The 11,303-nt window shown below is 37.3% G+C and overlaps 1 protein-coding gene across 2 annotated transcripts; it reads left to right on the top strand.

Moving 5' to 3' along the window:
* Nucleotides 1–120: 120 nt before the first annotated feature.
* Nucleotides 121–10,073, top strand: LOC136339216 (uncharacterized). Of its 2 annotated transcripts, none has more exons than XM_066282274.1 (9): nt 121–256; nt 2,202–2,457; nt 2,534–2,704; nt 2,758–3,106; nt 3,166–3,345; nt 3,408–3,806; nt 4,191–4,879; nt 4,939–5,118; nt 6,273–10,073. In XM_066282274.1, the coding sequence occupies exons 2-9, from the start codon at nt 2,211–2,213 to the stop codon at nt 9,986–9,988; spliced, it is 5,931 nt and encodes a 1,976-aa protein (XP_066138371.1). In that variant the 5' UTR covers nt 121–256; nt 2,202–2,210; the 3' UTR covers nt 9,989–10,073. The 2 variants fall into 2 exon arrangements, with proteins under 2 accessions (XP_066138371.1, XP_066138370.1); XM_066282273.1 differs by having other exon boundaries at nt 2,513–2,704.
* Nucleotides 10,074–11,303: the final 1,230 nt, after the last annotated feature.

Below are 11,303 nucleotides of genomic sequence, written 5' to 3'. Positions count from 1 at the left end.
GTAATTTAATAAAAATAAATGAATGTAAAAATGTTTTTTTTTTTTAATTCTAGGAATTACTAACATATAAACTTATAAATTTATTACTAATTAGTAAGAGCGGATAAGGAAGAAATGGGGGCAAAATGGTATCAACAAGCGATTGTGCTCATCCATATATACTTATTGAGATTTTACACTCAATCATTTCAGTGGGTGAGGTCGAGAGTTGAAGCGTGGACGTCGAGGCAACTAAAAAACTGAGATATAGAATCAAGTGAGTACAGTTAGTACGATTTTTTGAAAAAAAAGCTACGAAAGGGCCTTTAGTAACACGCATCTTGCTCTATCAAGTGCAATAAATTTAAATAATTATAGATTTAAAGAGTGACATTATTTGCTTGAAAAAATGTACAAGGAGATTTTTAGTTCACCCTCAAAGTGAGACAGATGAAAGGCGAGGTCATTTTAAGAAAAATATTTCATACAGACTTATGTAGGTCTGATTTCGATTATTTAAAAATTTAGAGGACTTCAAAGTTTTCTCCATGTTATCTATTTATTACCAAGAATTATATTTTCATCGCGAATTAAATCCCTTAAAGAGTTATATGAAGTAAACTGCATACCAAGAGACAATTAAAGCACGAGAGCAGTTAGATAGAATGCAAATGTCTGCTGCTGATATAACAAATCGTCCAAATATACATGTTGATTCGGGTGAAAAATTCATTACTTTGTCGTGAAGCATGTATTCTTGCAGGATACGAAGATTTTGAGCAACTGCTACGATATTTTTACTTTTGACTCTATTTTGTGTAATTTTTATTAATAAATTAGCAATATGGAGAAAGCTTTGAAGTTCTCTAAATCCTTAAAAATTGAAATCGGACATACGTCTATGTGAAGTTTTTTTCTCAAAATGACCTCACCTTTCAATTGCCTCACTTTGTCGGGAGCACACACACCCACAAAGCGATCATTTTTCCATTGACAACATCTTTGACGTAGTAATAATTATTCTTTGCGTCTTATTACGTTATTTCAACTAAATATGTTGTTAACTTTTGACCTTATTTATGTTTCGGAACTAGATATTTACATGTTGTACTATACCCACTTAGAATTCTTTTAATGAACGTTGTTTGCGTCTCTAAACTTTAAACTTTTTAATAAAATTTGGCGTCTTAGGAGTCAATGAGTCAACATATTGAAAATCAGTATTAAGTTTTTCCTGTGTAGCAGCTTTCAACATTAACGCTTTATTCACTAGCGAGTAAAATAAAATCCCATTGCTTTTGCTAGAATTGTATATAATGAAAATTTGATTCATAATATGTTCGAAATAAATAAAATATTTTATAAACCTTCTGATTGAAACTTGTTTATTCGCTCAAAGAATAATCCACTTGCATAAATATCTATTATCATAACGATGGTTAAAGATATTTAGGTTAGCGTCAGAAAACGTGGTTTTGCTGGTAGCTATAAAGGTTATGCTGCTCTCTTGATAAACATGTAACTTTGCTTATGTTTTCAGAATGAAAGATAAGTTATTAAAACGCAATACATTCCTTAAAACATGGATAATTTTTTAAATTAATTTGTTTTCATATGAAATTGTTTTTATTTGTTTCAGAATTAAATTTATTATCCTCTATTTGAAGTTATGACACACTTATAAAAGTACTTCTATGATTCAGTAGGAAGTGCCATAATGTTTTTTTTAATCCAATCAAAAAAACTATTGCATCTTAATTTCAAAGTGTGTAAATTGAATATCATCATTTTAAAGAGTTTTTTTTTTAATAGTTAGTAGATAAATTTTTGAAAATTTGAAAAAAATATTGAAATTTTGAGAAAAAAGCTTAATCACCATTAGGTTATACATAACTTAGGATAACAACCGACAAGAGTTGCTCAGTTAGAGTCGTAGTTTTCATAGTTTGTGACTTCCTGGGTAAAATTTTTTGTTAAATTAACATTCGACAATGTGCGTTTTATGTTTTTAATGCATTGTCACATTACTCACACCTTAATCGAATATAAAATGCAATTCTTTTTGCGAAAGCATAAAATAATATAATAATGAGCAATGTAATAAGTAGTTCTCAGTCAGTGCTTAATCACTGCGTTCTATATATGACATTATTAAGGGCATAATTTACCTTTGAAGTAATGAGCTGGTTAAATTTTGCTATCAAAGTTATTTAATTTCCCAGAAATCCACAATGAAGACTTTTTTCCTGGTGGCGGTTTCGATAACCATTGCCGCCGCGTCGAACGGGTATTACCACCAAGAGTACAACTATAAGACTTCAGCCTCTTCCTACAAAAACAACGAACTTCAGCACAAGACAGACGATCAAGGATATTACAGCAAAGATGGAGACTTGGAGGGAAGAGTCAGGCCTAAAATCAAATCCAATAGTGAACATTCCGAGTACGTAAATCCCAATTTAGGACCCGGAGGCAATGGTACGGGCATATTCGCAACAATTTATGTTTTCTTTAATATTTCTTAACTTGGAAGGCTATTACGATGCTGGTGTAGATGCCTCTTCCCATGGGAATTTGCTTGCAAATAGCTATGGAGCGTCCGTAGGCGGACAAATAGCCTCAGGTTACAACATTGGAAGCAGGTCTCAATATGAAAATGCTCTTGAATCTGAGGGTCTGGCTTCTTCCAATCACATAGGCGGTGTTTCCTCTGGATACTCATCTGGTTCGCTTACAATAAAACCAAATAGGGCCTCCAGTAACGATTAAAACTTAAAGGTACATCCCATCAATATGGTTCGGGGTCGTCCTATGAAGCAAGAAATCTGCAGGCAATTGGATCTCGACTTCAAAACGATTTGCAGCAGGAATTTCAGTCTCTGGTCAAACAGTCACATCTCGATATTGAATCTTTGGAAAGCGAACTGCGCCGTAACTTAACCTCAAGGCTGAATGAAATCCTTCAGGAGAGATTTGGGACTCAAGTAATCAAAGGAGGACAAGCGTATTCTTTGAATGAAGGTAGATTGCAAACGAGACCGAATTATGACCAAATGGAACTTGATCAAATGCAGAAGCAGATTGAAAGATCGTTGCTAAATGATCTACGACAAAAATACAGTTACAAGTAAACTGTTTGGATCTTGTTTGCTTACTATGGATATTTTTATAGCTGTTTTTTAATAGGATGAGTCATTCTGGTCACCAGACTGTTAATCAACAAGGCTACAAATATTATGAATCTACCACTACTTTGAGGCCTTACATCTCCAGACCCATCTATCCCAATTTACTCGCCACTACTCCTGTGGATAAGTACACGGTCCATGGAGGAACAAAAAACTCACAATACTCTAGTACAAATAGGTATGATAGTTGGTGATGAAACAAAAGTTCGCAGTATAATCATTGCTAATCCTGGTTTGCAGTGAAAACACTTATTCCACTCAATACGTTCAAGCACCAAATGTAGCCTCCATCACCGTGTTAGCCTCTAACGTCCAGCAACAACTAAACAACCAATTAAACAGGATTCTTGAGGATGTTCAGAGACAGTACTTCACTGATAGTTCCAGATATACCACAATCAATACCGGACCGATTCTGGATCGTTTGAAAGAAGATCTGAGGCAAAACTTGACTTACGCCTTCGATGAGGAATTGGGGAGGACCTTTGGAAACCAGATGGAGAGGAATGGATACATGTTCAGTAGCGGGCAATCCAGTCAGTATAATTATCATGTTGCTGACTTAAGGAGCCTAAAGAAACAGGTGGAGGATAATTTGTTGAATAAGCTTACTAAGGATTTTGAAGCCGCTAGACAACAGTAAGTCACAATTTTTATTATCAATTTATAAAATGTTGCGTTATGCACTTGGTTCATTAATAATTGTTATGGCTCCTTCTCTTATCCTTCGTACAAAACAGTGCTTGACACTGATAGGATTCGTTATCGTTCATCTATAAGGTACTTCATTTTCTAACAGAGGCGAGTCAGTTTCCAAATTGGTAATATTTTTGATAGAAATCTTCTGAAACATTAATTTGACGGGCATTACTCATATTGAAACGATTAGATAGTTGTGGTGCATTGGGTGCAGGTTCTAATAAACTTGATTTTTTTGTAAACTAATTCAAATATTTCTACGTTCATTTATTTTAAAATCTCCACAATACGATTATGCTGATTCACTAATCATAACATTTTCAGTTCCATAAAGCGGCAGCAACATGCTTCTCAAACGCAACAAGCCGCCTACAGCCAATATCAAGAAAGTGAATATTCCTACGGCAACAACCAAATATATTCCACTCCCAGATATACAGAATACCACCGCCCTGCCACGTCCAGATATGTGGATGAATTCTACCCAGCCAGAACCTCTTCCCCTTCATTGGTAAACCTCATAGGATCAAACATTAAGGGTGGCCAACAATACGGATCGTCCGGAAGTCACATAGCTAGCGGTAACTTCGAAGCATCGGGCAACATACATCAGGCGCAACAGCAGCTGCAGTCACAACTTAGCAACCAGCTTCAAGCCGCGCTGAGTCAGAACCGTGCTCATCTAAGCGGATACTCCAGCTCTAGTAGCCAGACGGCTTTTGATGAAGCTTATCAAAGGTTATACGAGGAGCTTCAGAGAAACTTGACATCACAGCTACAGGACTTCTTGTCGGGTAGCAGTGGGTATTCCAGCGGATATGGATTCAATCAGGAACAGTTATCGCAACTTCGCAGTCAGCTGCAAAAAGACTTGGTTTCTCAACTACAGCACGGTTTGCAGCAGTCCTACAGCGTATCTGCGTCATATAGTGCGAGTGCAGGTAGCAGCTCAAGTGCTGGAGCTGGATCTTACAGCAGTAGTAATTCTGGAGATTATTATCGACCAGTTAGAGGTAAAATACATTTAAGTAAATCTGCAGTGATTGGTAATTTTTAGATTAAATATTTTAAGGTTCGGATAACTATTATCAACATGGAAACATGGTAGCTGGACGAAAGTACTACGGGGAAGAGTGCGAACCCGGAGAAGATCTATACAGCCACCAGCTACATAGAATAAGGAGGAGTTATGGATATCTTAGCAGACCAGTAGGTTTGTCTACTCACGCAGGTACTGGTTACAATTCGCGAGGTACGTGAATCAAACAATCGCAGTATGAGTCTCGTGGATGCTCATGCATGTAACAGATTGTGTTTTACCCAATTTTATGTATCATACCACATTGAAATACATCTTTTCAGTAACAAATTAGTTTCATTTTCTAGATACATATCACTTCTATCCGATTAATTTAGGTGACTAACAGTCATATTAAACAAACATATTAATCGATAAAACAGATATAACATTATTCATATAGAGATTTAAACCCCATTTCATATTCTGGTTATTCAAGAAAGGTCAGTGATAATGAATAAACATGTTGGAGAAGACGTGACTACACTTCCGCAAGAAGCCCGGGTACTATTACGATCGGTTGTCGAAATTTTGGTTCAGAGATTATTCTTTGCGAAATAAGTTTCCTTTAGGTTGCAGTTAAGCTTATACACGAATGTTTGCCAATCGTTGAGAAAATCCCTTAACACCTCAAATTGAAAGGTATATATCGTTCCAACTTATTAAAAGTCTTATGGCGCTATCAAAAATCAATTGTTTTGCCTCTGAATAAAAAATAAATAGTGATAGTAAGCGACATTGGCATACGGATGACGTTAGAAACTCAACAAATGCCAAATTCTCACAGGTATGTGTTGCATTTCTAATACAGCTTGTACTATAGATATACTAAATATGTTGTACTAGTTTTTCCAATAGAAAACACTACATATAATGAAAGAAAACTAACCACCATCGTGCATTATATATAAAAACCGCCATTCCTCCAAACACCCTGTATAACAAAGCGAAAAAGATATTTTGTGCTATTATCAATTTAGTGGGTATTAGAAAATTATCTCAATGTAAATTTTTAATGGTATGGCACTTTGGAAGAACTTGAATCGTCCAATTGACGGTTTTGCTAGTAATCATTTCTTCATCGTCTTCATCGTCGATCATCGTAAACATGAGAGATGCATATGGCTGTTTTTCCTAATAAGCGAAGAGGTAAGATCAAGGCCTCTTTCTTCTCACCAATGCTCTTTCATGAACGCTCTTTGTAGTGTGATCAATTTGGGCAATTTCAGTAGCAATTCCATTTCGCTTTCCGAAGAATTTTCATCGAAAATCCGTGATATGAGCTCAAATAAAAATAAGCAACAAAATATAATATAATATATTTGCAGGAACATATGGTTCTACTTCGAGCCATGGCAGCAACTCAGTGGGACAAGAGCAAGATGATACCGAATTAGTACAATCAGGTTACGGATATGGTTCTTCATATGGTCAAGCAGCTGCGAGTTTTGGTGGGCAACAAATTGATAATACCGAAGACACGCAACAGATACTCGATCCTGAATTTGAGAAACTTGAGAGTCGATATCCAACAAGTGGAAGTCAAGTTGAGTTGGGTCAGGAAATTGACAATTCTGAAGACACTCAGCAAATCATTAATCCTAGATTAGACTGGAACAGTCAAGGTGCTACTCATGGTCAAATTGGACAGATGGAAGACAACTCCGACGACACGCAGCAAGTTGAGGTTGATCGAGGTTTTAGTACTATAGGACTTGGCAGCCAATCTCGTTACCAAGGCACTGCAAATCTTGGCGTTGGGACTAACTTGAGTCAAAATCTTCCAAGTGGTCAACGTCCACTATATAGCCAGGCTGTATCAGGTCAAAGACGTTTAAATCAAGGGGGAGAAACTGTTGAAATAAATCGAACTGGTAGCAATGTGCAACCCAGTTTATATAGCCCCCCATTCACATCCAACTCAGCTACCACAAATACTACTCAGCTGCTTCAGAGCAATCAAAAACCTTTATACTCGGGAAGTCAATATGCTCAGACAACTCAAAGATTTCCAGTATACGGAGGACAAGTTGGACAAATTGAAGATGACTCTGATGATACCCAGCAAATAATAGATCAAGGTTACGGTGACATTTTTAATGAGAATAGAAGGAACGCTTCCCCATCTTCATCAACTCTAACTAATTCCATTGGGTCAAGCCATTATATTGATAGGCAGAAGCTGGAATCAAATGATAAACTCCGACAACTAAACCGAAGGCCTAACTCTGGTTACGAAGATGGTGGAAGTTACGCATATTACGGACAAGCTGCTGCTAATAGTGACGACGTGCAGCAAGTACAGAGCCCATTTGAGACAAATTTTAATGTAAGGGAACCTTTAACTCCTGATGGTGATCGGAACCAACCATCATCTACCCAACGAGTTACATTCATACAGTCAACCGAAAGACCAATAGCTCCACAAAATTCTTATGGACAAAGAGAAATCAATAGAAATGATAGAGTTTATCAGACAAACAGCAATCGCCCGGGCAGTTTAGAGTCTCAGAGTCAATTAGGCCAGGAAACTGATGACTCGGAATTAGTGCAATTAGTTCAAGTACGCCCTAATAGTCAAAAAACTGATGATAATCCGGAGATAACACGACCGGTTCAAGTAAGCCATTTCCTTTATGGTCAAACAACTGATAATCGTTCATCTAGTGGAAGTAGCTCAAATCAAGAATTTGGAAATAGTTCATATAATTGGAAACCAAGTTCTAGACCTACGACTTTTAATATTTATAATCAACAAACCTCCTCGACAAGCACCACAACCAAAAATCCATTGCTTCTTCAGTTTGGAACTCAAAATGTCTTACCTGACGATGAAAGCATTGAACCTTTACCGAGTCAAAATACATATCCATCGTCTAACGTACCAATTTCCCAGAGTACCGGTTCACTTGGAACGATTTTAAAAAATCCTACATTAGGTAATTCGCTTGGTCAAGTTGCACAGAATAATTTCAACGAGAAAATTCCCATCAGCCAGTCAGGAGTCATAGCACCAGGCACACCAGCATCTACACCTATCCCATCTAACTCAAACTATTACTTAACTAGGCCAACAGCTCCAAGTGTATCACTTCCTCCTCAATTAGTCCGAGTTTCTGAGCAATTGGAAACCAAGCTAACTAGTCAAATTGATGAAGCGATCAGAAATAAGGCGTCATCAACTCTTAGCTCAGTGGAAATTTATCAGGACACATTACGCAAATTGAAAGAAAACATTGTTCGTGAATGTCAAAGACTTTTGTATGACCGCAGCTATTCGTATTTGCAAATCCAGCAAAGCGATGTTACTCTCTTGAAACAATACATCGAATCGCATTTGATTAAGAAATTGGACGAGAAATTTTTCAACACTGGAGCTGTTGTGGATGTTAGCTCCTCCACTTATCAACCAACATATCCAAATAACAATTATGGGCTTAATCGCGATAGTGGAAGATTTTACACTCCGAAGCCTCAAATTTCCTCCAACACCTTTCTACAAGGAGAAGTTAACTCTCAATACAACCCTTATCAACCTATCGGATACGGCCCAATGAACGCAAACCGGCCAAATCTAATAGGTTCAGATTCGCTTGTTAAGCCTCCAACAACTTCCCCCGTAAAAAATTTAATAGACTCAGAAAATGGTCTTCCATTGCCCACCCTAAAGCCTTTTACACCGTTAGAGTTAACACCACAAGAGTCAGTACCTCAACCAAACGTTTATAGAAAAGCTCTAAGCGACGCTGAAAATGAAGCTGATGCCCTAATTGAAAGACTCAGAAACAAAATGACAACATCAACAACTCGACCTTCAGAATTTAATCAGCCACAAGTCATTCAAGTGAAGCTGGAAAATATAACCCCAGAACAGTTTGCCGTGATTAATAATGTGGAGACAGATTTTTCAAGCATTGTTGATATTTCCGTGCAAAATGAATTTGCCGCCAAAAGCTTCGACCATGCTTCCCGATATACTCTTTATCAAAGATCTCTAAATAAGCTGGAAAGCGAACTAAAACGAAATTTGACTGAGTGTTTTACGGGTACTTTGAGTCAAGAATCCAACTTGGCAAGACTTAATAAATATTCCAACCTTATTTATGAGAAGTTTAACGTTAAAACTGTGCCTGATGTTAAAAAGTATATTGAAATTAGATTGGTTAAGAAACTAAGAGCTCTATTGAAGATCGTTTATAATATTGAAACTACTGAAATTACCGACTCGCAGCGAAGCCCACAAGTGCCAATCTCTTATCAACCTGAACCAGGAGAAACAAGACGCAATCAAGTGAAATTGGAAGGAATAACAGCCGAACAGTTGAAAGTTATCCAACGTATGGAAGATGACATTAACCGAAACATTGAGGCATCAATCCAGATCGCGATAAGCAATTTGAATGAAAAGCACCTCTCGGACTATCAATATCAGCAATCTCTGGAAGCTCTGAAACAGGAGCTCTATAACAATATTACTGCGACAGTGCAGAGACTTTGCGAACCCGGATTTCAACAATATCATGAGCTCCGGGCGAGCAAATTTGATTTGAGGAAACTGAACGACTTGGAGAAGTACTTACAAATAAAACTCTCTAACAAGCTGGGAGAGAATATAAAATATTACTCCACTACTTCTTCATCCAGATCTTACCACTCCAGTCAATCCTTCCAGTATTCCGGTGGTCATAGCCAGAATAGTTATCAGACCTATAATAGATATGACAGAGACGGACATTCTGGATCAGTTGGAGCAGTGCCACAGGAAACAATCCTAAGTGGACCTTCTCAAGCTGAAATACCTAGAGTTTCGTCTACATCATTTGTCAATAACGGATATGTGAAAGGAGGTAATAAGCACGGGGCCAGTCCTTACGTAGTAGGTTCTAGTAATCCATCGTCAATAGAACCTGATTCGGAATCTATTGAAACGACTGTTAATCCCAATGCAGAACCAACTACCGCTGAGAGCTGGTGGGCAAGATTTGGAAATAAGGTCAAAAAGGAAGCTCACAAACTCAAGGAGAAAATAACTGGAAAATCGTAGATGCTGAAATATAAAAAACAGTTGATAATTTAGCTTTGTATGAAAGAGGTTTTGTGTATTGACAATAGATATATTTTTTTGTAGACTTCATATTTTTTTTCCTTCTGCCTTTTTATTAAAAAAATTTAGTTGTGCATCTAAGTGAATGTTATACTTCTCATAGGTTCGACAATAAGTGAGACATCCTAAACTTTGTGCGACTCAACAACTCAATTTTATTTAATACGCACAATATAATAATAAGTAACAGGCGAATTACTACTTAAACAACGTTCTGAATTATTTGTAACACTTGAACTTGTGGTAAGTTTTTTCACTACAGCGTCTAATACTTAACTAATTTTTTTAGGGGACATGACCTCGGGGATAAAAAAATCTTGTTGGTAAGACGGTAATGGAGTTCGTACTACCAGTCCGTATGGGGTTTCACCCAGAAAAAAAAACACGGTTTGCAGGAGATTTCAAGCCCGGTGCCCGAAGTTCTCAGTCGCGCTTTTTAGGCCTTTCTGGAATCAAACAGAGTCAAACCAAGTAATCGCGTTTTAATCTGACATAGATCTAGGCCTTTTCGAGCCCGTCTCTGGAGGTGACTCAATAACGCTTCTCGTATCTTTGGTTTGAAGTTACCCTCGCCGACAAGGAGTTCTTGTGAACTTTTCGGTCCTCCTGAACGCTTCTTTCTCTGTGGTCTACCTTCCATTTGGTTCCGGTTACCTCCCAGAAGGGCGATATAATTTTCTTTCCATCGTTACAGGGGATGTCTTTCCGCATTTGGTGTCAATCTTTTTTTTTTCAAATCTCTTAATTCAATTTTTTGCTATCCCCCTTTTATTTATTGGCTGGAATTTCGGCATTAGGGAGGTACTTTCACAACGATGTTGCATCGTTTCAAGCATATCACTCATCGGCGAATTTTTGTGAGCCTATACCGGAACATCTTAATCAGTAGTCAAGTAAGGTGCCCACATGCAACATAAAAAATATATGGCATTATATAAATATCCTCATTCATTTCAAAGCCTAGAAAATTGGGGTGTCGTACTAGAGGGGAGGGATGAGTTTGGTACACGTCCAAGTATGGTGTTGCCAAATTGTGTAGCTTTTTTTTCAAAGCTTTTCCACTTTTTTAATACACTATACATACATTAGATCACAGTTATCTTCACTCTATTGTCAGACAAAAGCTATCTTAAGGAACACTTTCTTTGAGCAACTTGTAATTTTATTACAGGTCTTTGGTAATAGTAGATCACAGCACACTTCCAATGGTAGGTACACGACAATGCACATATCCCGTTATTGATTAAAATCAAAA

The sequence above is a fragment of the Euwallacea fornicatus genome, chromosome 5 (assembly GCF_040115645.1).
Source record: "Euwallacea fornicatus isolate EFF26 chromosome 5, ASM4011564v1, whole genome shotgun sequence".
Lineage (NCBI taxonomy): Eukaryota > Metazoa > Arthropoda > Insecta > Coleoptera > Curculionidae > Euwallacea > Euwallacea fornicatus.
This window is presented reverse-complemented; position numbering and strand designations above follow the sequence as displayed.

What these genes read in the sequence shown, in the direction of transcription:
- LOC136339216 (XM_066282273.1), top strand. Translation starts at nt 2,211, where the DNA reads ATGAAGACTTTTTTCCTGGTGGCGGTTTCGATAACCATTGCCGCCGCG. An exon ending in CAATACTCTAGTACAAATAG is followed by an intron (nt 3,346 to 3,407) that starts GTATGATAGTTG and finishes CCTGGTTTGCAG; the next exon opens with TGAAAACACTTATTCCACTC. An exon ending in TACTGGTTACAATTCGCGAG is followed by an intron (nt 5,119 to 6,272) that starts GTACGTGAATCA and finishes ATATATTTGCAG; the next exon opens with GAACATATGGTTCTACTTCG.